Below are 24020 nucleotides of genomic sequence, written 5' to 3'. Positions count from 1 at the left end.
GGGCCAAATCATGTCTGGCACGTGGATGGCTATGACAAATTAAAGCCCTATGGTTTGGCCATAAGTGGCTGCATTGATGGCTACTCTCGGAAAGTGATGTGGTTGGTCTGTGGAGCTAGCAATAATAACCCAGAGGTTATAGCTCAATATTATCTAAAATGTACCAGTGAGTTTGGGGTCATACCAAAGCTTCTTCGCACAGACTGTGGCACTGAAAATGGAATCATGGCTGCAATTCACTGTTCTCTGAGATCAACTCGCACAGATGATCTTGCAGGGGCTGCAAATCATATATATTGCTCCTCGACCACTAACCAAAGAATTGAAAGCTGGTGGTCATATTTCAGAAAACAAAGGTATGGACTTTATATTTTAATATACTAGAGTATATATTAGGTAGTCTTTTTTTGCTGAGCTTCCCACTAAAAATGTTCATCTAAAATGCATTCTAGCCTAAGTACTTAATTTTTTTTAAAGCATGTTAATATACTATCATAATGTTGGTTCAATCGTGCAGGGCTCAGTTCTGGATGGATCTTCTGAATGACCTGAAGGAGAGACAGCTCTTCAATGGCAGTCATGAGCACATATGCTTGGTGCGTTTTGTGTTTTTAAGTGTGCTACAAAAAGACCTTGATGAATCCAAAGAAATCTGGAACACCCACACCATTAGGAAAGTTAATCAGTCACGGTGTCCTTCTGGTAAACCAGATGCAGTATACATTGTTCCACACAGGTTGGTATATATCATGATGACTAAGTACTGCATGTATTAGCCTTATATTGTTTCAAAGCCATGCAATTACACTCTCATAAAAACACACAATTGAGACTGCAGATTGTTACTCACAGTCATCATTAACTTTAATAGCATTTTCCCTTAAAATGAACAGTGAAAGTTTTAAATTCTTTGTATGCTGAGATAGCTGTACTAACTTATGTAGCTGCATGGACAGAAAAACAAATACATATCTTATTGCATACAAAATACTGCAAAAGTTATTAGATTTTGATACTGCTTATCACACTTAGTAACTTATCAAGAATTAATACAATGGTATAAATCTGTTTTACCCTAAGGTTTAATGAAACATGGGTTTAATGGGTTCCCTGTCTCGCAGGAAGACCTGAACCAGTTTTTTTGCTGAACCAACTCTAAGTATGTGTGGAGATAACCAGCTTCAGGCAAACTTTGAAGAACTACAAAATCAGGGCAATTTGTCTACACCTCAAAACTGGGAGACTGGTGTGGAGAACTACATAACTTTGAAAAACATGGCTCAAATATAAAGTCAGGTACGTTTTCAAAATAAAATGTTTTAAAACAAACAGAAAACAGTTCCCAATCCTATTCAGTGCAAGCCAAAACCAGGGGAGTTTTGTATTCCAAAGTCCATAGCATTTTTGAAGTCTTCATAACTTTTAGACATTGGTAATTTGATTGTGTTGGAACAGGTGCTGGCAATGGGAAAGTTGGAGGTCCTCTCAAAGCATAGTCTGGGTTGAGGGACATTGTCAAAGGAGGCAGTGAATCCAGTCCTGTAGCAAACATCAGGATGTCCTGGAGGGAGAGCCCGGTTTCTTGTTCTAAAAAATAAATAGATGCAATTAAATATTATGAACTATGTACATGACAATAAAATGTGATGTTCAAGGCTTAACCTCCAGTGTCCAGCAGATAGTCTCTCCAGTATCCAAGTATTCTTGTTTCTTCTTGTCGTCTGGTGCTACCTACTTCACTGAGCTGAGCCTTAAATATAGCCTCCAATGATTCAGGTGTTAGTTTCTCAACACCACAGCACACATAGGGTTTGAATACAAATGAATGCTGCTCCAGGGCATAGATGACATCTAATGTCGAAAGCCCATCCCTAAATCTAAAGGGCAAACATTCATCACAAAGTGTCTGACAGTATTAACAGTGAAAATTTGCTCTGAAAATAGGCACAAACATACCGTTGTATTGAGTACTGATTTCTGTATATTATGTACCACTGTACGAAATCCTTCACAATGTCCTGTTTGCCTTCTACACTTTTTGGATACTCGAAACATCCAGCAGTCTGCAGCAAGCTTGCATACTTATCTATGCACCTGTGTATTTCTTGCAAAGATGCTGCTCCTGAAATCTGGAGTAAAAAGGGTTAAAGGAATATTCCACCAAATAAATAAAACTTCTGTCATCACTTATTCACCATCATGTCATTCAAAAACGGTCTGACCCATTGTTCTGTGAAACACAAAAGAAGATGATATCTTGAAATATTTCTACAATGGAGGCCAATGTTGTTTCGTTACCAATGTCAATGCAACTAATACAGGTTTGGAATGACATGAGGTTAAAACCCATATTCCTGGTCCTCTTTGCACTCTCTCCCAATCCATTGTAAAAAATAAAAACTTATGATCACTCAAGCTTGTTTCTTCATACTTAGTTTTTTCAATACAAATTTCCACAGTTCTGATACATAAAATAAAATCAATTCTTGTTTTACACACAAAATTACCAACTATTTGTTTTCTTGAAAACCCTTTTTTTCCTTTCATTTCTATCTCTCCAAACATCAACTATGTTATTTTCTTCCATTAAAAGTTTTAATTCCTTTTTCCCTGTATCGCTTTTAAAAACCATTCCTTTTGCCATATCATATTTGCTACAAACCATATTTAAATATTCCATGATTTCAATTTCTTTATATTTTTGTAAGAACATCCTTAAATGATTAAAAAAAAACTTTTGTTGGTGCATGTACATTTATTAAGAAAATGGTCTTCCCCTTATGCTTAACCTCCACCACCATACATTTCCCCATCTTATCTTTGTATAAAACTTTGCTTGCTTTAAAAACATAATTGTTCATTAAAAAAGCAACACCTCTTTCATATCTTCCATCCCCATTATTATATTAAAACCTCCTTCCCATCTATTTTGATAATCTTTCATCACATTGTCTTTCTAGTTAGTTTCTTGTAATAAAATAATATCTTGACTTTTACATCGTTCTGTTACTCTTTCAAATTTTCTTATGTCTAAAAGCCCCCTTGCATTAAAAGTCACACAACTTAAAACCATTAAAAATAATAAAAAGATACATTTAAAACCCATTGTCTTAGTTAATCTCCTCCAGCCCCTTTAACAACTCATATCTATTGCCTCTTTCCATTTGTCCTTTTTTCATAATTTTCCTTCTTGCACTTTCCACATTTGGTATTACCTTTATTGATCTTCTTCTTGTCTGTCTTTTTCCAAATCTATCTCTGTCCATAAGTCCTGCTTCTTCCATTCCTCCCTCGTCGTTTCCGCTGTTTTGTCTTGTGTCCTTTTGATCCTCTTTGTCCACTTTATCTAAAAAACATTCAAACTCTCCGTTATCTCCATCTGTGTCCATGTTGTGTCCTCTCCTTGTGTGTGTTCCTCCTCACTTACTTCTTTTTCCTCAATTCTCTGTTCCTCTACAGTTATTTCTTTCTCACTTACTTCTTTTTCCTCAATTCTCTGTTCCTCTTCAGTTATTTCTTTTCCATCTTCTGTTTCCTTTAATGTCTCTGTTTGTCTCTCCTCTTCATTTATTCTTTTTTCTCTCTTGTTGTTTCCTTTATGAATTTGCCCATTCACCTGTTTTTCTCCACCTCCTTCCCCTTCATCTATCCAACACTCGCATTTGTTTAAATAATCTTGGCAATCTGGGCACTTAACAACGTTGCAATCTCTCGCAAAGTGTCCCCTCTCTTCACATTTATAGCACTTAAACTCAGGACACTCCTTCAATAAATGTTCAGGGCTCATGCACAGTCGACAGGTTTTAACTTGATAACTGTGCATCACCCTGAAATATTGTGGCCCTTCTGCTGTTTCCAGCCTTGTGCTATACGGGAGTGAGCCCACATCCCTGGGGAACCTCACTCTCACAAACCTTGTTCCATCCTCGATTGCAGTGCCCTAATATGCCCTTCTCTTTATTCTTGAAATGGGCAACACTTACCAACCTTCTAATTTTCCTAAAATTTCTTCATCATTCAAGTAAACAGGCAAATGCATGAAGGAATCAACATATTCCCAGTTTGAAGTTTTCTCACCTCACAGCATGCTCAATTTATCAGTAGTCTGTCCATCAAATTGCTATTCGCAATTGCTTTAATTATATCCTCCGCTTTTACTCCGTTAGCATTATCCACATTCAGAATCACCGTTGCTTCCTTCATGTAATGCCTTTTCTCAAAACTTTTCCTTGTTTTTGATGTTCAAATCCATTGTCGTTGCCATTCCGTTTCTCCTCCATCCATTTGAACAAAACAAACACAACGACGAAAAACAAACAAAACAAAAAATGAAACCACCCTCCAGACAGCTAAAAGCTGCTGTTAGGTGGTTTTAACATAAAAAATGTACTACAAACAATCAATAACTTATGGGAAAAGATATACAAACCAAAAAGAAACATAAAAAAAAGAATGGGAGAGCTTTCCTCTCTCTACTGCAGCCAACTCACTTCCTGAATGCTCTCTAGCGCCCTCAGGAGGGTGTGGCCGTAAGCGAGTGCTGACTCGATTCTAGAGACACTTCAAGACTAATGTGGCAACGCCATCCCATCGGCGGACGCTTACAGAAAGGATGCATTCATGGAAAAAAATCATAAATAAATAAATAATTAATTAAATGCTTACAGCACCTGGTATACCCAGGCGGTTTCCCATTCAAGTACTAACCAGGCCCGAGTGGTGCGGACGTAAGCGAGTGCTGACTCGATTCGAGAGACACTTCAAGACTAATGTGGCAACGCCATGCCATCGGCGAACGTTTACAGAAAGGATGCATTCACAAAAAAATTATGTGAATAAATAATTAATTAAATGCTTACAGCACCTGGTATTCCCAGGCGGTCTCCCATCCAAGTACTAACCAGGCCCGACCCTGCTTGGTTTCTGAGATCAGACGAGAACGAGCATGCTCAGGGTGATGTGGCCGTAAGCAAGTGCTGACTCGTTTCGAAAGACAATTCTAGACTAATGTGGCAAACGCCATGCCATCGGCGAACGCTTACAGATAGGATGCATTCACGGTAAAAAATTACATGCATAAATAATTAATTAATTAAATGCTTACAGCACCTGGTATTCCCAGGCGGTCTTCCATCCAATTACTAACCAGGCCCGACCATGCTTGGCTTCCGAGATCAGACGAGAGCGGGCGTGCTTTAAAAAAAAAAAAAATTATTCAACATTTCAATTCAATTTACAATACACATTATTAAATCACAAATTTACATACATACAATATTAAAAAGTAATAATAAAAACAACATAAAAATCTAATAACATCACCTCAATGGATGTCTGGCAAAGTCCAATCTAAGTCCTCAAGAATACAGCAAACCTCTGAAGTATAAACCTTATAAAACACATTCTCATTTACTTCACTTTTAAAATGCACATACAGTTTTTCAAGATACATTTCAGATTTTCTCTTAAAGATATTCCATACCTCCATCACAGTTTTTTCCTTTTTTGCTACAATCCTCCTTTCCCATATTGCCCTTTTCATCAACATTATCCACAGATTTATAAAAGCACTGTTTTTACTTTTTTTTTGTCCATCCAAACACAATTTGATTCCAGTCCAATTCATTTTCATTCCATCGCTCTTCAAGAGCTTTGATCACATCCTTACATTTGCTTAAAAAACTTTCCAACTCTTTGCAGTATAAAAACAAATGTAAAATCCCTTCTTCCTTTTCATTACACACTTTGCACATTGCACTAGGTTCCATTCTTATCTTGTTTACAATCAAATCAGTAAACACCACTTTGTGTCTTGTCTTATGTACTCTTCTGATTCTAGACTTGTTGCTACACATTTTCCTTTCATATTATTCCACATTTCTTCAGGTTTTAAATTTACAAATTTTTGTGTCCAGAAATCAGTCACAATTGGCTCTTTAAAAACAGAGTCTCTAAAAACACAATAAAACATCTTAATAGTACATTCCTTAAAGTCACACACTTTGTCATCCAAATTTACTCATTTCTTTCTCCTCACTTTCATTTTCTCTGTTTTCCACTCTTTCCAGTATTGCTTGTTGAATCGTTCCATATGCATTTAAAATTCCTTTTTTGCTGTATTCTTCCTTTGCCTCATCCATTGCGTCAAAAATACATTGTACAGGTAAAAATCCTTCTTTCACTTTATATAACATGTCTCTGACTCTTGTTATTCCCACCTCCATCCACTTCTTATAATAAATCACTTTGTCTTGCTTTAAAATGTTGTAAAAAAAAGAGGTTGATTTAAAATGTATTCTCTCCTCCTGGGGTTAAAATCAACTTTTGGTAAAAAGTTCCCCCATGCAATTAAAAGCTCTTTATAAAATCCAGGCAATTTTTCCGTCATCCACAGTTTTGTCTTCATCCATAAAATGTCATCCCCCATGTTAAAATTCCCACATCTGTTTAAAAAATATTTCATTGTTTTTTTCCACTCAGCATTATTCTCTTCTTGCAGGTATTTTTTGACCACTTTAACTCTCAGACTATTTTTTCTCTGCTCTATGTCCATTAACCCTCTGGGGTCCGACCATTTTGGGACACTGTCAGAGGTTCTGACATGCTCTTACATTTGGTATTTTTTCAATTGCTTTAAAACATAATAATGGCAAGTGTCTCATACCACTGTGTTCAGCACAAACTGGGCTAAAATATTATATTATTATATTTGTTTGAGGTTTATTAAGAAGTTAACAATATAATCAAAATAGAAATGAAGGTCAGTAGGACATTTTCAGTTTATTTGGAAACACACCCCATTCAAAAACTTAACTTGTAAAAGAAACTGATAAACAACAGAGCTGTAAACTTCATGTGGCTCATGTTACCATATAACTTTATGTCCAAAAAGTGTGAATATGTTTTTCCACTTCATAGTTTTGTACTGATGAGAGGGATGCAGACCTGTAAGAGAGTTATGAACAGCTGTTAGCATAAACTGTCCACAGAAATACCCTTACATACATAACTGATGGGTAAATGATAGCACTACGTACATTCAGATAAACTATCATGCACATAAACTAAATTAGTATCTCAGATAAACATCTGCAATGATATATAAAAAGCTGTTTTCAAATGACTGTTTTCAGATGCCCATCCCCTTATCGTCTAGCTTCTGTTTTAAACGCGTTTCTGTAAGCGAGTATGAACTTTAAAAACACATCGCATATGTCCATGTGCGCGAGCTCGCGTCTCCGTGGAAGCAACGCGGCGCTCATAATAAAACGGTGTCGCGTGTAAAGCGCAATGTATGGAATGCATTGCATGTAAACAATGTCATATTACAGCAGGTCCCGCAGTGCAGCATTACTCAAAGTTGCCATGAAGGATACGAAAGTGAATAACTGTGTCCAACACTGTACAGCATCTAACAATGAAATCCGCCATTACATGATCACGCAAACTCGTTTGTAAATAAGCATGTAAACATGGAATCATATTACAGCACACACTTAAAAGAAACAGCATTGCAGCATTACTCAAAGTTGCTATGAAGGATACGAAAGTGAATAACTGTGTCTAACACTGTACAGCATGTAACAATGAAATCCGCCATTACGTGATCACGCGCGTACTCGTTTGTAAACAATGCGAAAGTTTTTCAATCCGAAGCGTGCAGTCTGCTGAGGTTGCTTATGTAGGCTGAACTGCACAAACCATAACATATTACATGATAGCAAAAATAAATGAAGACAAATGACTTACAGTTTCTTCAGGAATATATCCTCCTCCATTGCGTCTTCCATTGTTGTTCTTCTTAGGTAACGTTAAAGATAAACGCTTCTCTTCCTCAATGTCCAGACATAAATGAAGATATTTCTCAGGTGTGTGTATAAAGGTTATAATCCAAACATGCGGTAAAGTCTTTAAATCTGATCAAACTTTATGCTTTGTTTATTATTGTTGGAACTGCTGGTCTCTTCATTACCATCTCAACAGCCTGTGGGCATGACCGAATTAAAGATAATGAGCTCAGCCAGGAAAAACGGTACTCTCTTTACTTCAATGCAGATTATATAAACAGGAAATATTTGTTTTTGATTAAAATTAGCTTGTTTAAAAGTAGACATTTCGGGCTTTCTTTGGATATGTGTATGATGTTTGTGTGACGAGTATTCGCTGAGTTTCAACTGATTTTTGTAACGTGATTTGAGAGACAGCTGGCAGAGACAGAAATGTCTAAATGCGCACCCTGTTTATTTTCTTTAATTGACAAAAACACAAAGATCTCTTGTTATTGTGAATGTACACTAATTAAAGAGGACCCTTCAGAGTTTCAAATGATGTCAAACACGTAAGTGTTTGATTATTGATGATGGAGTATTTTAAGTTGATTCTGCTATGATAAGGAGAAAACACGTCAAAACGCGTCCCCGCGTTTTTGGACCCCTGGGGGTTAATCCCAGCCCACCCCTCTCTATATCTCCTAAAATCGTGTTATGTGCTATTCTGGGGGGTTTTCCATTCCATAAAAAATGTAATAAACATTCCTTTAACCTCTTTTCTGTCCACATAGGCATTTCAGTTAAATATAAAACAAACCATAATTTAGAAACCATTAAAACATTTAAAACCAACACTTTTCCTTTTAAACTTAAATTCCTTAGTTTCCAAAAGTACAGTTTTCTCTCAATATCAATAATTAGATTATTTAATGCATCACCTCTTGTTTTCTTCTCATCTTTACACATTAGAATTCCTAAAATTTTCATTTCTCCCACTTCTTAGAATTTAAAGCAATCTTACAGACTAGCAGCATTACCAAATTTCATGTACGCAGTTTTGTCCTCGTTCACTTTACTTCCTGAACCTTTACAAAATTAATTTACAACATTCATAACTTCTTTTACACTTTCCTTCCCCTTTACAATCATTGTGGTATCGTCAGCATATTGAAACCCTTTACTTTTCTCACTTTCAATCCCCATTATCTTGTTTTCTTTAATTGCTAGTCCTAATGGTTCAGACAGTAAAGAATATAGTAAGGCAGAGAGTGGACAACCCTGCCTCACTGATCTTGTAACATTAAAAGCATTCGATAAAAAAACATTACATTTAACTTTAGTCAGAGCACCCTTATATAAAATCTTGATCCATTTGATAAAATTCTCTCCAAAACCAAAACTCTTTAAAACATCAAATAAAAACACATGTTCCACCCTATCAAATGCCTTTTTAAAATCCAGACTAATCACATATCCTTCTTGTTTTTCTTTTGTCATATACCAAATAGTGTCCCTTGTACTCGTCGTCACATCCACAATATCTCTTCCCTTAACAGCATAAGCCTGGTTTGTAGTTATTATTTTTGGCATTAATTCTTTCAATCTGTCAGCTAAAACCTTTGCAATTATTTTTAAGTCTGTGTTCAACATTGATATGGGTCTATAATTCTTTAAATCTGTCTTTTCACCTTTCTTTTTGTAAATGAGTTTCATTAATCCAATCCGCATTCTTTCATAAATTTCTTCCCTTTCAAAAATTTCTTTAAAAACCTCTTTTAAAATCTATTAAAATCCCTTTAAAACACTTATAAAATTCACTTCCTAAACCATCAATTCCTGGGCTTTTCTTTTTATTTAGTTCGTCAATCGCTTGTTCAATTTCTTCTGCTCTAAACTCTTGTTCACATTCCTCTTTATATTCTTTGCTTACTTTTGCTTTAATTTTGTTAAGAAAATCCGTTTTTCTTTCTTCTCTACTCCTCTTGCCTTAAAAAGATCTTCATAAAAATCCTTAATTTCTTTTAGAACATTTGCATTGTACTATTTCTCCATTTTTTCCTTTTATCTCCTTTATCGTTTCAGCATTCCCTTTCTTTTTTTCTAAATCAAAAAAGAATTTTGTACATTTTTCTCCATCAACCATATACTGTGCTTTACTTATTAATCTTGCTCCTTCATATTGCTTTTCCTCTACTTCTTTCAACTTTTCTTCGATTTCTTTGATCTTTTGAATGTCCTTATTTTCTTCATTTAATTCTTTTTCAAGACTTGCTTTCAATTCTTTCTCCTTAAACCGTTTACATTTTTGCACTAATTTACAATATTCAATTGAATATTTTTTTATAGCATACTTTACATTTTCCCACCATATTCTCTTATTTTCTGCATACATTACACTGTTTTTCTCATTCTCAATAATTTCTTTCACGCTTTCAACATAATGTTTGTCCTTCAAAATTTCTGTGTTTAAAACCTATACTCCAGGCCCTCTTTGTAATTTCTCCCAATCTATGTTAAAAAATAAAAACTTGTGATCACTTAAACTTGTCTCCTCATACTTAATATCTTCCAAAAAATTCTCCACATTTCTTGTACACAAAATAAAATCAATCCTCGTATTACACACAAAATTCATCACAATTTGTCTTGAAAACTCTTTTTTCCTTTTGATTTCTTTCTCTCCACACATCAGTCATTTTAGAATCTTCCATTAAAAGTTTTTGTTCTTTTCTTCCCATATCACTCTTAAAAACCATTCCTTCTGCCATGTCTTGTTTGCTAAAAATGTATTAAAATCTCCCGCTATTACAATTTCTTTATAATCCTTTAAAAACTCTCTTAAATTATTGAAAAAACCCTTATTTTCTTTTTCCTCCGTCAGCGCATGTACATTAACAAAAACAATTTTCTTCCCCTCGTAATTTACATCTACAACCATACATTTTCCTTTTCCATCCTTGTATAAAACTTTACTCTCTTTAAAAACATCACTTTTCATTAAAATTGCGACTCCTCTTCCATATTGTCCATCACCGTTATTATGAAAAATCCATCCTTCCCATTTCTTTCGATAGTCCATTAAAATATCATCTTTCCAGTTTGTTTCCTGCAGTAAAACGATGTCCTGATTTTTAAAATGTTCAGTTACTCTTTCAAATTTCTTAAATCTAAAATTCCCCTCGCGTTAAAAGTCACACATCGTAAAGCCATTAGAAAAATAAATAAAATAGAAACCTTAAATACCATCATCTCAGTCCATCTCCTCTCCTTGCCTTAACACCTCAAATCTATTTTCTCTTGTCAATTGGGACTTTAATTTCTTTTTTCGCGCCTTATCAATGTTTGGCGTTACCTTCATTGTTCTTCTCCTCGAAGGCCTTTTTTCCCGTATGTCCATTATTCCCGCTCCTTCCATTTTATCGTCCTCTCTTTCGCTGTCTTGTGCTGTACTCCGTTGTTCCTCGTTATCTTCTTTGTCCATTAAAACATCCAAACTCTCAGATATCTCCATTTGTGTCCTTTCTGTGTCCTTTTCCCGTACCGTTTCCTCTTGATTTTCAGTTGCTTTTTCTTCAATTATCTGCTTTTCCGCCGTTGCTTCTTCTCCTTTACGCTCTGTTGTCTGCTGTTTCTCCGTTTGTCTCCCCTCTTCAATCGTTCTCTCTTCTGCGTTATCATCCCTTTCATGCATATGTCTGGGCACCTGATTATCCACACCTCCTTCCTCTTCCTCCATCCAACACTCACATTTGTTTATAAAGTCATTGCAATCCGGGCACCTGACTGCTCTACACTGACGTGCAAAGTGTCCCAGCTCCTCGCACTAATAACATTTAAACTCGGGGCACTCCTTCAGCAAGTGTTCCGAGCTCATGCACAGCCGACAGGTTTTCACCTGATGGCTGTGCATCACCAGAAAATTTTGGGAGCCCTCTGCAGTCTCAAACATTGTGCTGTAGGGTAGTGAGGCCACCTCCTTAGGGAAACGCACTGTCACGTATCTTGTACCGTCCTCTATGTCGGTGCCCGGATACACTCTCCTTCTAAGTTTTGTGATTGGCACAACCTGCCAGCTTACTAATTTCTCTAAAATTTAATTATCATCTAGGTACCCAGGCAAATGAATAAAAGAGACAACATTCTCTTTATTTTGTAGCTTTCTTACGTTGCACTGCACACCTTTAATCATTAGTCCTTACATTAGATCCTCGCACATTTCCTCATTTTCTAAAATCAGTTCATATTCATTATTATTTTGTGGTCTCATTACCAGAATGTTCCCTTGTCCAATCATGTTTGCTACTGCTTTTATCAAATCTTCCGCTTTCACTCCTTCAACATTTTCAAAATTCACAATCACTGTTGCTTCTTTATTTAAATCATGTCCAGCTCGTTGTCGTTTATCCAGTCCAGTTTCGTTGCCAGTACTTTGTTCCTCAGCCATTTCAGTGTTGTTTGTCATGCGTCCGTCCAATCTTTTTTTAATTATAACTAAATACAACAAAAACCACCTCACAGTCAGCATAAAGCTGCTGTTCGGTGGTTTAAACTCAAAATAAACACCTCACAAACAATAAATTAAACTCAAACCATAATTAAATAAACCAACGTGAGGGAGCCTTTCTCCCTCTACTACCGGCACAGACACTTCCTGGAACGTACCAAGTCGGGCGTGCTCAGAGTGGTGTGGTGGTAAGCGAGTGCTAACACAATTCGAGAGACACTTCAAGACTAATGTGGCAACCCCATGCCATCAGCGAACGCTTACAGAAAGGATGCATTCACATAAAAATAACATAAATAATTAATTGCTTACAGCACCTGGCTTTCCCAGGCGTTCTCTCCTCCAAGTCCCTATGCCGACCAATCATTGAGCGCCGTTGAGCTGCTCAACCAACCAATCACTGAGCTCTGTTGAGCAGGTCGCTTCCTCAACCCACCAATCGGATGGCGCCGATGCTTTGAATATTAAGTGCATCATGTGAGTGACAAGCGTAAATAACACTACCATCATCAGTTGATTGAGTTGATCGGTTACAGCAAACAAGAGGTAAGTCCACTATATTTACCAGTATATTCATATAAATGCTTTCTAACCGCTTTTTGTATGGATTTGCGTGGATTTACGTGCAGTAATTACAAAGTTATTAAAGTTTTTAAAAACATTAATAGGGAAAATATAATCGCCCATCTAAGTTAACTGCTAACGTGTATCGTTAACTGCAGTTCTTCGAGTCTTTGTAATATTTTACTCAAATTAAATACTTTGGAAATACCCAAACACAATCAGGGCTGGACATTAAGACTAAACTACTATCCGAATACAGGTATATTTTACTTATTGCTAGTACTACTGTCACTTTTTCCTGTTGGAATTGACTGACTACATACTGTACATTAAATAGTTTAGGCCTGTTTTGTCCGGCTATCTCCACTAATCTAAACTATTTTGTCTCATAGTAACTGATAAGCCAATAACAGTCAATAACATATAGTAACTGATAAGCCATTAACAGTCAATAACATGTTAAAACACTGACAACACAAGGCAAGCAAAAATATAGTCTAAAATTATAAAACCGTTACCTTTTGAACTTTCAGCTAATCATATAAAAATATCACATTAAAATGTAAATCAGATAACATCAATAAAGATTACTCAGTACTTGTGTAGTATTTTTTATGATTATTATTTTACAAAATACCTTTTTAGTTCTACTTTAAGTAATAGTATTAGCAGCACTGTTACTTGTGTACATGTTTTGCATCTCCTGGTTTTCCAGTGTTTAGTCCCCTGTACAGTTTGAAAAGAAGAAACTAATCTGAATCTGTTTCTGTTTTATTACAACAGATAGAAATCATGGATGTGGAGGGACACAAGTGCAGTGTTTGTGACAAGAGTTTCTCTGTGAAGTCCAACCTGACTCGGCACATGCAGCTTCATGGTCCAAAGGAACATGTGTGTGAAGTGTGTGGGAAAAGCTTTGCACTGAAACAGCAGCTAAGCAGCCACCAAAAACAGCACCTGTACCCATGCATCCGTCTGTACAGGCAGGGAGAGGCCAAGCTGCAGTGTACGGATGCAGCTAAGAGTGTGGCAATGGCCCCCAGCAAAGCAGTAGACCCCAGCTGTCTGAATTCTGAAAAGGCAGAGGCTGCTGCAAAGGAAGCTGGAGGGGAAATGTGGAAAGGCCAGCTAGTTGTCACATTTGGCAAATATGCAGGACAGTCTTTCAGGTGGTTGCTTGAAAATGATGTGGGCTGGGTCATATGGCTGCTGTCTGAATATTGCCAGAAGGGTGAGCAGAATGATCTCATTAAGTGGCAAAAGGAGCGATTGCTGCAGTATGCCAGAGAGTTCCCGCCTGTCACCTTTCATCTTTACAAACGCTTGGAGGTAACTTTGACCTGTTAACTGAGATTAAATTATATTTATGGTTTTGTTTATAAAAAAATGTGTGCATTTGTAAATCAGTTAGGCACATGTATTGCACCTTCAATAGTAAAATTATCAATGTTTACTCTGCACAAAAGCTTGTGTTTTAGACATAGGAAGTGGTAACAGTGTAAGTTCTTGTGCTTATGTGGTACAATACAACTTCTTATGGGTTTTTTTTACAATTCCTTTATTTTCTGCATGAACAGGAGTCAAGGAAAGACAAGGGAAAGAAGGCTGAATCTACAGTTTCAAAGTTCCAGCAGGATCCTGACTATGCCAGTGATGCTGAATTGTTGGCAGCTGCTGGTAATTAACATTTAACACACCACAACTCTTATTTTAAAATTCATATAACATTTTCTTACTGATGTATTTCAAACATCTGACTAAATACACTGCCTAAATATCACACATTTTATGGCACTGATAATGATGACAGTAGGTTTAGTATTTCACACTTTCAAATTTTCAGCAGGGTGAGGAATTTTATCAAGCTAGCTGCCCTTTTTCAGTGCAACAGATTTAATGTCTAAATCCTTTGTTGGCATTTAGATAACACATACAAAAATAAATTTAATTTGTAGATGTGATATGTTTAAATATATAAAAAATAACTATTGTCTATATTTTTTGTAGCAGCTCTATACTAAAATGTTTATATCAAATATAATTTGTGTTATCTAAAATAAGATCTGATAACATGGAAAATAGAAACAAACTTTTGTTTATTGTGATAATGTTTGTGTGTCATTATATTCACATCTTAAGCAATGTGCTTAATACATTTTGTCTGATTTTTTCTACTGAGACTGTCCTTGAAGAGTCTGAGGTAGCGGTCTCCACACAACTGACCACCTGGGGAGAGCTCACACCAGCTGTGAGTCAGGACTCTTCCCACAGCCTCAGCACATCTCAGGGAAGACCTTCTTCCCCTGTAGACACCTCTGCCTCAGAAACCAGTGGCATCTTGCTAGAGGGCTGGCAGAAATACTGGGAGCATCCACCTCCATCTACACAAGCCAATGGTATAGCTCCTCCTAACATCAAGTGGCTGAAATATGATGAGACGTATGGTCTGTTTGAGAGGCCTTCAAAGTACAAGAATGCCAAAGGAGAGATTGTGGAGAGAAGGCTTTTAAAGGAGAAGATGGAGTTCCACCCACCCCCAATTCCTACTTCTGTCAAGGGAGGACTGTCCAACATGATGGCCTTTTTCACAACCCCTGTCTTCTTCTGGCGCCCAGTTGGTGTGATGCAAGCCAAGATCCGCTGCCCTAGCTCCAACTGCCCTGCACCACCAGATGAATACCTTGAGAAGAAAGGCTTTGGTAGTTATGCTAGGCAAGTGTGTGGGATGAAGTACAATTACACCCTGTTGACGGAGAAGCTGAAGTGTTCACATTGTGAAAAGTTGAGGCGGGCAGTGAGTAAGACACATGGTGACGCAGACAGTGAAGATGAGGACAGTCATCATGTTCAGCAGTACATTTGGCTGGCACATAGTCCCAAGATTCTGATGAACTTGGCCCCAGCCATCAGAAGCATGTTTCCTGCCATACTGTGTGGGAAGCGTGCTATTGACAAAGGCGTGGTTATTCTTCTGAATGACAGGGTCAACAGTGTGTCCATGAACAAAGTCCAGAGACTGCTGCAGCAGGGACATGATGAGTGGTATGTGGAGCACTGTGACCTGTACCAGACTCTGCTTTATGAAGCCCACACAGCTGGATCTGCATCGTCTCAGAAGAGCATCCTGTCCTTTGTCAAAGCTGCTGGTACTTACACCCCTCCTCTGCCCCGGACTCCCCTTCCTTGTGCCCGTGTGCTGAGGCGTGCGCACATGATCATGGAGATGGAAAAGATGTCTGTGTACAGAGCCTCAATCCTCAGTGTTACTGGAGAAATCCTCTGCATTGATGGCTAGTGGTGTGTCGTTCATGAACGATTCGTTCATTTTGAACGAATCTTTAATATGACTCTGGACTACCGAGTTGTCTCAGAGAGTGATTCGTTCATTTTGTGTTGACCGCGCATGCGCATTGCGCAATATATGGGCTCTGAATCTGAAACATGATTAGTTCATCGTTCTCTTGAGTCTCGAGTTCGGGACAGGTTCGAGTCTTTTGTTCTTCCTGTCAGTCCCATAGAGGCTACACTACCAGTACCGGAAAGAGAAATGATTAGTTCACCTTTCGGGTTCGGTCGGGTCCGAGTCTTTCGTTCTTCAATAAGATGGAACTTTTATTTTTCAAATAATGTTTTTGCACATATTTTGTATTTAATTTACTAAATATAAAACAATATAGGATACATTCAAACGCAATCAATAATACGAATCTAATGTTGTATTTATTGTGATATACCAGCGGTCACGTGACATAAGGACTCGGACCCGGCCGAACCCGATCTCAAGACTTGAATGAACTAATCATTTATCTTTCCGGTACTGACAGCATAGCCTCTATGAGGCTGACAGGAAGAACGAAAGACTCGAACTCGTCCCGAACTCGAGAGAATGATGAACTAATCATTTCTCTTTCCGGTCCTGTGCTGTATATCATACGGCACAGCCTGGCCGAACACAGAGAGTCAGTAAGACAGTGACGAGTTGACAACTAACATCTGTAAGTTAGACACGAGAGGAGGCGTACAAATGTGATAAATATGGAGTTCCGTTTCTTATATTTTGGCTTTGGCTGCATTACCATGACTTGTACACGAGGACTGACTTAGGAGTAAGCTAATAATTTCTATCTCTTGTGTATGTTTCAGAGCTTGTGTCAAGAAATAATGAAATAAGGATTTTTATTTCTCATAACTTGTTAGAAATGTCATATTTGTTTGCATAAGTGGTTATTTTGGGGTAATTTGTGAAATTATAGGTAATCATATTTTAAATGAACGAAAAGAACGAAATGACTCAAAAAAAGATTCGTTCATTTTGATGAACGAGATTCAAAGATCCGAATCAGAAAAATGATCCGAACTTCCCATCACTATTGATGGCACAAAAAGGTATGTGTATTCTATCAATTCATGAAGTTAAGCAAACTTAATATTTATTTAGTCACTTTAAAATGACTTGAGCCAACCTATTGTTTGACTTTAGCCTCACTGTTCAGCGTTCAAATGTGGAGGATACAAAATGTACATGCATTGTAATTCATATAAATTATATTGGGCAGACAGGTTATTGATAGAAACTATCAAATTGATGTTCTGCTTTCTTTTTTTTCAGGTCCTTAAGAAGATATATGGTGATGGCCAGGGCACCATGCAGTATATCACCAGTGTGCTGAACGAGTGGGGCCAGTTTTTGACCACAGTGGTGGTGGCAGCTGAGTCTGAGGGGTGCTACAGACGTATGGCCAAAGGTCTGATGGCCCGCTTTGAACGAGCTAGGGCTCCTGCACCAGCTGTCATATATGCAGATAACAACTGTTTTCGGTAGGTAATAATGTCACAGGAGTGACGATCTTTTAGGCGGAACCAAAAATTGGGAAGGTTTGGTTCCGCCCGGATGTTTCCGCCCGGACCGGTAAGAGAAAACACCGGACATCCGTTAGCGTCGCGAACGCTGTAAGCAGCCAAATTACACACAGCTGGGAGTGATTAACAGGAGCGCCGGGTGATTGGACGAGAGTAACACCAGGAGAGTATTTAAGAACAACTTAAATCACAGTCTTGGCTGATGTTATCCGCTGTGTGTTGATGTGTATCATAGCGCCGAGTTGGGCTCGCCGGATCCGCTATTTGGATCGCTGTATTGCTCCCTCTCTCTCTCGTTTGGATCGTAGATCGATGCTAAGGAGGATATCGACGACCTTATAGGTGGAATACTAGACGGATACTGACGTTGGATGAGAGAAACGGAGGAAGAGGAAAACTTACTGTTGTGAGTATACACCTGTGGAAAAGTGGTGTTGGTGGCTGGAAAACGCCCTGTCTATGCATCTGGAGTTATTACAGCGTGAAGTCAACCTAGGACGAAGAAAGACAGAAATTGTGAGTAACCAAATCCCTTGAAGTAGGTGTTTTGTATGTATTTGATCTATACATCGTTTGGAGTGTTTTCAAGAGAGACTGAGTGGCCCTACCCCTGTACCAGCGTGGTGGGTGAGCCGAAGGGTTCTCGTGTGGAAGCAGCTACAGTGACGACAACATACAAATACTAGGCCGTCTACCATCTCCCTATTCTCGCCCAGAGCGAAGTGGAAGAGGACGGGTGTCTATTGTGTGCACTGAGCGTGGTGGGTGAGTCTTTGGATGTAGATATTTTCACTTGAAGTGGTGCTGTGTAATGCTGTGTATTGCAGTGAGAGTGCTGTGTCTTGTCTGACATAACCCCGCCTTCAGTCACTCGTCCCGGGACGACGAAGAGGAAAAACGGCGCTAGAGAATACCTGTACGATTATGCTGTAGTGTGTTTTCAGTCTAACAGTATCACAGAGTGGCGGCGAAGCACTGTGCGATTGGCGGTGTGTGTGAGTATCACATCTACTATTGTTACCTTACTTGTGTCTTTTTTTATCATCACAGAGTAGAGGCGAAAGAGATCCGCCGGCCCGAGGTCTCGACGAAAGGGCGCCCCGGTCCAGTTTTCGATCGACCAACGGGTCTCGAGGAAAGGGCAGCGCTCGACCCGGTGTGCCGGCGTGACGTTCTCGCCCCTCTGTCAACCAACGAGTTCGCCGAGAGGGTCTTGGTCCCCGGCGTCCCATTACAAACCACTGTTCAATCGACGCATTGCATAGCCAGCCAGCGTAAGCCCGCCACCCTGTAAGCTACCGTATAACCTGTTTTGTCTGCTGATTAACAGGGAAGTGAGTGAGTCGTGAGAGCCAGCGTGAACACTGAGATATTGAGCTGTGGAGAGAGCCATACCTACCCAGGAGCTGTAACCAGCGCAGAGGTGAGAGAAAGCCTTGAAATCGATTCACTGTATCCCTGTATCCCAGCAGTCGTCTGTGGAGAGAAAGAGAGCCAGCGTGAACACTGAGATATTGAGCTGTGGAGAGAGCCATACCTACCCAGAAGCTGTAACCAGCGCAGAGGTGAGAGAAAGCCTTGAAATCGATTCACTGTATCCCTGTATCCCAGCAGTCGTCTGTGGAGAGAAAGAGAGCCAGCGTGAACACTGAGATATTGAGCTGTGGAGAGAGCCATACCTACCCAGAAGCTGTAATCAGCGCAGAGGTGAGAGAAAGCCTTGAAATCGATTCACTGTATCTCTGTATCCCAGCAGTCGTCTGTGGAGAGAAAGAGAGCCAGCGTGAACACTGGGATATTGAGCTGTGGAGAGAGTCATACCTACCCAGAAGCTGTAACCAGCGCAGAGGTGAGAGAAAGCCTTGAAATCGATTCACTGTATCCCTGTGTCCCAGCAGTCGTCTGTGGAGAGAAAGAGAGCCAGCGTGAACACGGAGATATTGAGCTGTGGAGAGAGAGCCATACCTACCCAGAAGCTGTAACCAGCACAGAGGTGAGAGAAAGTCTTGAAATCGATTCACTGTGCCCCTGTATCCCAGCAGCCGTCTGTAGAGAGAAAGAGAGTCAGAGTGAGTGCCGAGATACTGAGCTGTGAAGAGAGCCATACCTACCCGGGAGTTGTAACCAGCGCGGAGGTGAGAGAAACCCTCGAAACCGATTCACTGTGTCCTCGTGTCCCAGCTGGAGTCTGTGGAGAGAGAGAGAATAGGGAAGGAGAGTGAGTCAACGAGCAAGGAGGTGTGGGAAATAGGCGGCGAACCGCCGTGCGCTAAATGAAGGTACACTGACAGGAAAAGTCCATACCAACACTCATTGTGATTTATTCTGCCTCCAGGAAGGAAGAGGAGCGCGCCACGGGCAGAGGGAACCAGAGGCGGGAGCCAGTTCCCCGACGCAAAACCCCCCCTTCCCTCTGGCATTCATTTGGCCGTGGCCCCCTGGAGGGCAGATCCTGATTTTAGTTTTTAATTCCCCTTTCCCCAAGCCCCCGTATATTTTAACTATTTAAACAAATAAAGAATATTTTTATACTTACCTGTACTCGTTGTTGTCTGGTCATTGGGTTGGTTTTGGGGACCCCCTCGAGGTGGAAGTTTAGAAGGGGCGTGGCTTAAATCCTAGCAGCCAGCCCCTGGCTTGTGACAATAACACATACATATACCCTGATAAAATTTGTCATTCATTTAATGTTAAAAAAACAAGGAACACATGCTGAAAATTTGTATTGTTTCAGTGACAGTGCTTCGTCCTTCCTGGAGAATCTGTTCAGGGACTGGGTGCAGAAGGGCACTGTGATCCGACTGGACATCCGACACTGGCTGCACCGCTGGGATGCTGTTGTCATTAAACAGAGCCATGCCAAGTATGGGGTGTTCATGAGTGCCCTTGCAGGTGCAGTGCTGGCCTACAACAAGAGCGATATGATGCTCCTAATCCAGGCAGTCAGGAAGGGCAACCAGGAGTTGTACGCCAAACTTTCAGACGAGGACATGATAGCCTTCCTTAAACCTCATCAAATCAGGTCCTATGTAAGACGGATCACCCGTGGCGTTGAGGTAAAGTGTAATATTAATCCATGTATAATCTTTATGTATAAAAAGCTGAAAACATACTTCACTAAAATTAACTAAGTTCTCACAATACTATATTTCTTTTTGGGAAATACTTTTAATTATTGAAATTTCACATTTTAAGCGATATAACTCCATTAAATAAATTGGAATGATTGTTACAGGAGACAGCTTCAGCAATTGAGTCCTTCATTACGGAGTTCAAGGGACCTGCAGGCCTGGACATTGATGGAATCCACCTGTTCAAATCAGCACAGGCAGTGGATTCTCATTGGGCAATTGCAAGCAAGCATCTAAGTTGTATGCAGGTGGGTAAACACTACTTTGAACACACTATTTTGAACTAATCATTGTAAAATCATACAAACTCACAGACACCATAATAAAAACGCAATGTTTGTTTTAAAGGACCCCCCTGGCATACAGCTGTACGTGTCAGTGAAGGTTGTGGTGCTGAATGGGGTCTCCCTGAAAAAGTACAGGTGTCGGCGAGGCAGTAACTCCTTGGAAGGCTTGCACTCACACCTGTACAATGCCATTCCCTCACAGAGATGTGGAGTTATGCCATAAAGTAAGTATAAACAGCTTTAATATTTAAAAAACGATTGATTTCACGTCATTGTTCATAGGCATATTTTACCTGCATCCTCCATGCTTTGGCGCTACCCTCATTTCCTGTGCGTGTGTGAGCTCTATGCTGTTCACATAGCATCAACTGGGTGTATGAGATGCACACACACAAAATAGCCTATTGTGTAAAAAAGACTAATTGTATGTCATGCTGCTGGGCGATGCCCACTTTGTAATCAAAATTACTTTCTGATGTACAATCATACATGAATGGTCATGTCTTTCAGGTGTATCTGATTGCATTTGCTGTGCAGTGGAACAACCGCATGGAATCACTCCGTGTTGCTGGTGGTCATGGCAGGCAGACGTGGTGTACGGACCCGCAGCAGATTCAGCGCATGAATTAGCAGGCTGAGGTGCTCTTCGGTAAAGAGCATGTCCTCGAGCCTAACTTTGCTGCTCCAAATGCCCTACCCTGCTGTATACAAGGAACCAGACGAGGTGGAGCTCCTTGGAGTAGAGTATGCCATGTGCCAGTCAACCAGCTTTACTGCAAGGGATTACTATGCCCAGCAAGGTACACAATCTTGCATTATAACAATATAAATACATAATAAGGGCCAGATTTACTAACTGCGTGCACCAGCACAAACCATCATTTTGGCAGTAAATAGCGATGTCAGGAGTTACTAAAGACGCGCAGTGGATCATTAGTGCTAAAAGGGTTAGGGTTTAGTTCTTTTTGCGACTGATCTTATTGCTTATGCATTTCTAGGAGTTTCCCTTTCAGACACAAACATTTTGGGAGGAGAATTTTTAAATGATTCACACAATTTTGGAATTGCGCTTGCATGCTAATTTGCCCTGTTTAGGAAATCTGGCCCTAAGTGATCAAATACCTATAAATATGATGCATATTCTATCGATGACAAGTATGCAAGATGTAGTTTTATTTTACATATTATGAAACAAATGAACTCCAGCATTGCCATTTTGTATTAGTCTACTGTTAGTTGTTGTAACTGCCTAGACCCACTGTTAATTAGTACATTTCATATTTGCAGTTGAGGAAGAGCAGTCCCGTGAAGAAGAGGAGACGGCTGAACAAAGTGAGGACAAGCTGGCAGATGAGGGTGTGGACATGGGTGTAGAGTCAGAGGAGGATCCTATGGACGCTGTCAGTGACAAACATGTCATCCTCACTCAATCAGAACAGGTGGAGGAGGAGGACAGTCCTGCTATGCAGGATGTGCTGATGACTCAGAGCCATCTGCATCTTCCTGGGCTGGAGGAAGTGGAAGCCTTTGCCCTGCTCCTTTTAGAACTGGCAGACGACAGTGACCATAACCTAGTGCCAGCTGACCTAAGGCTGAAGATTGCCACTGCAGTCGCTGCACTGCATGAGCATGACAGGTCAGCAGCCAACTTTGTAAAAAGGTATGAGTCTAGGTGGGGTTACACCCTGTTTGGCAGATGCTTGGGAGCTGATACACCTGAGAGCAGAGCCGCACAGAAGACAAAGTTTTCTTGGATGAGGTACCCTTAGGCAGCCCAGGTGATGAGGATAGTCGTCTGTGTTACCTCGTTATTAAGATGCTGAAAAACCAGCCACCTGCCAGTCGTCTCACCTTCCCCACTAAAATCACCAATGCAATCAAGGGCCAGTATAAAAGGATTGTAGACCGAGTCCGAGACGATCCCATTCTTAATGGTCTCTCCATTCCTCTGCCCAATCTGAATGCCAAGTCCATCTCTACATTCATGGCACGGGAAGAGAAGAAGGCTTACTACAGGGCAACGGTAATGCCAAAGGTGAAACCCCACCAAAGAGTGCTGTCAGAAGAACCAATGCCAGCAGCTCCTACTCTGCCAGAATCCCTTCCAGCTCCAGATCGACCTCAGGTTCAGTACCAGAGCCTATGTCATGCAGCTGGGAAAAGGCATGGTCAGAAGCGAAGGTAAGCTGTAAAACCCTTAGCAACCAAACGTATCAACATAAATATAGAATGAGACAAAGTTTGAGAACAGTTTGTTGTTTTTATTTGAGCTTTCATGCATATTACACTTATTGGAACATTGTTTTTCACGGTCAGGGACTATTTTTTTCTAGCAGAAGAAATGCTTTTACTGATTTAACTTCATGAAAGATGCACTAATACATTTTTTTTACTTTAATATTGTGTGGTAACTGTTTTATAAAAGCAATAAGGTACTTGAGGCAAGTGCTTCAGCCGTTATTTATTCACGATACAGCACAGCCTCTCATACCTTATTGCTTACATGTGAACATATCTGAATTCATCAGCTGAATGGTTTAAACTTAAACACAACAAACCATGTAAATTGATAATCATACCCATTATTTCTCATAATTTATACTCATCATCGTATGTATGATTTCTTTTTGCAGGATAGATGTGGAAGAGTTTGTGAACTGGCCCATTCAACCTAAACCCCCTATGGCCATGCACATTCCACCCAGAGCGTCAAATGCACCTGTCCTTGTAGTGGTTCCTGCACAGCCACAGGGACCATCCATGATGCTCTGTGGGGCATCCAGCAGTCAAGGGGTCATACCTTTCACACCGCCTCCTGCGCTGACATCCAAACCAATGAAGCCTCATAAATCCACAAAGCCTTGTGGGGCCTGCCATGTACCCCAGTGTGGTGGGCAGCGTAAGA

General features: G+C 39.8%; 3 protein-coding genes and 1 pseudogene across 3 annotated transcripts; 2 read left to right on the top strand and 2 right to left on the bottom strand.

Moving 5' to 3' along the window:
* Positions 1-879: 879 nt before the first annotated feature.
* On the bottom strand, positions 880-4289 carry LOC135783746 (G2/M phase-specific E3 ubiquitin-protein ligase-like). The gene is made up of 4 exons (XM_065294484.2): positions 3216-4289; positions 1957-2129; positions 1663-1877; positions 880-1587 (listed from the first exon to the last, which is right to left on the bottom strand). The coding sequence occupies exons 1-4, from the start codon at positions 3387-3389 to the stop codon at positions 1349-1351; spliced, it is 801 nt and encodes a 266-aa protein (XP_065150556.1). The 5' UTR covers positions 3390-4289; the 3' UTR covers positions 880-1348.
* A 563-nt stretch (positions 4290-4852) lies between these two features.
* LOC135784386 (5S ribosomal RNA) lies at positions 4853-4971 on the bottom strand (annotated as a pseudogene).
* Positions 4972-19445: 14474 nt separating this feature from the next.
* On the top strand, positions 19446-21745 carry LOC135783657 (uncharacterized). The gene is made up of 4 exons (XM_065294416.2): positions 19446-20753; positions 20933-21076; positions 21177-21326; positions 21626-21745. The coding sequence occupies exons 1-4, from the start codon at positions 20385-20387 to the stop codon at positions 21743-21745; spliced, it is 783 nt and encodes a 260-aa protein (XP_065150488.1). The 5' UTR covers positions 19446-20384.
* LOC135783745 (uncharacterized) lies at positions 21632-23273 on the top strand. The gene is made up of 2 exons (XM_065294483.1): positions 21632-21915; positions 22403-23273. The coding sequence occupies exons 1-2, from the start codon at positions 21774-21776 to the stop codon at positions 22882-22884; spliced, it is 624 nt and encodes a 207-aa protein (XP_065150555.1). The 5' UTR covers positions 21632-21773; the 3' UTR covers positions 22885-23273.
* Positions 23274-24020: the final 747 nt, after the last annotated feature.

This window comes from Paramisgurnus dabryanus, chromosome 2, assembly GCF_030506205.2.
Source record: "Paramisgurnus dabryanus chromosome 2, PD_genome_1.1, whole genome shotgun sequence".
In the NCBI taxonomy this organism is placed as follows: Eukaryota; Metazoa; Chordata; class Actinopteri; order Cypriniformes; family Cobitidae; genus Paramisgurnus; species Paramisgurnus dabryanus.
The sequence above is the reverse complement of the archived record's forward strand: the minus strand, read 5'-3'. Positions and strand labels throughout refer to the sequence as shown.

Coding starts and splice junctions, on each gene's coding strand:
- LOC135783746 (XM_065294484.2), bottom strand. CDS start 3,389: ATGGACACAGATGGAGATAACGGAGAGTTTGAATGTTTTTTAGATAAA. Junction 2,130..3,215: donor CAAGAAGAAGATCAATAAAG/GTAATACCAAAT, acceptor TTTTTACTCCAG/ATTTCAGGAGCAGCATCTTT. Junction 1,878..1,956: donor AATCAGTACTCAATACAACG/GTATGTTTGTGC, acceptor TTTGCCCTTTAG/ATTTAGGGATGGGCTTTCGA.
- LOC135783657 (XM_065294416.2), top strand. CDS start 20,385: ATGTTAAAAAAACAAGGAACACATGCTGAAAATTTGTATTGTTTCAGT. Junction 21,077..21,176: donor AGCATCTAAGTTGTATGCAG/GTGGGTAAACAC, acceptor TTTGTTTTAAAG/GACCCCCCTGGCATACAGCT. Junction 21,327..21,625: donor TTCCCTCACAGAGATGTGGA/GTTATGCCATAA, acceptor CATGTCTTTCAG/GTGTATCTGATTGCATTTGC.
- LOC135783745 (XM_065294483.1), top strand. CDS start 21,774: ATGTCCTCGAGCCTAACTTTGCTGCTCCAAATGCCCTACCCTGCTGTA. Junction 21,916..22,402: donor GGATTACTATGCCCAGCAAG/GTACACAATCTT, acceptor TCATATTTGCAG/TTGAGGAAGAGCAGTCCCGT.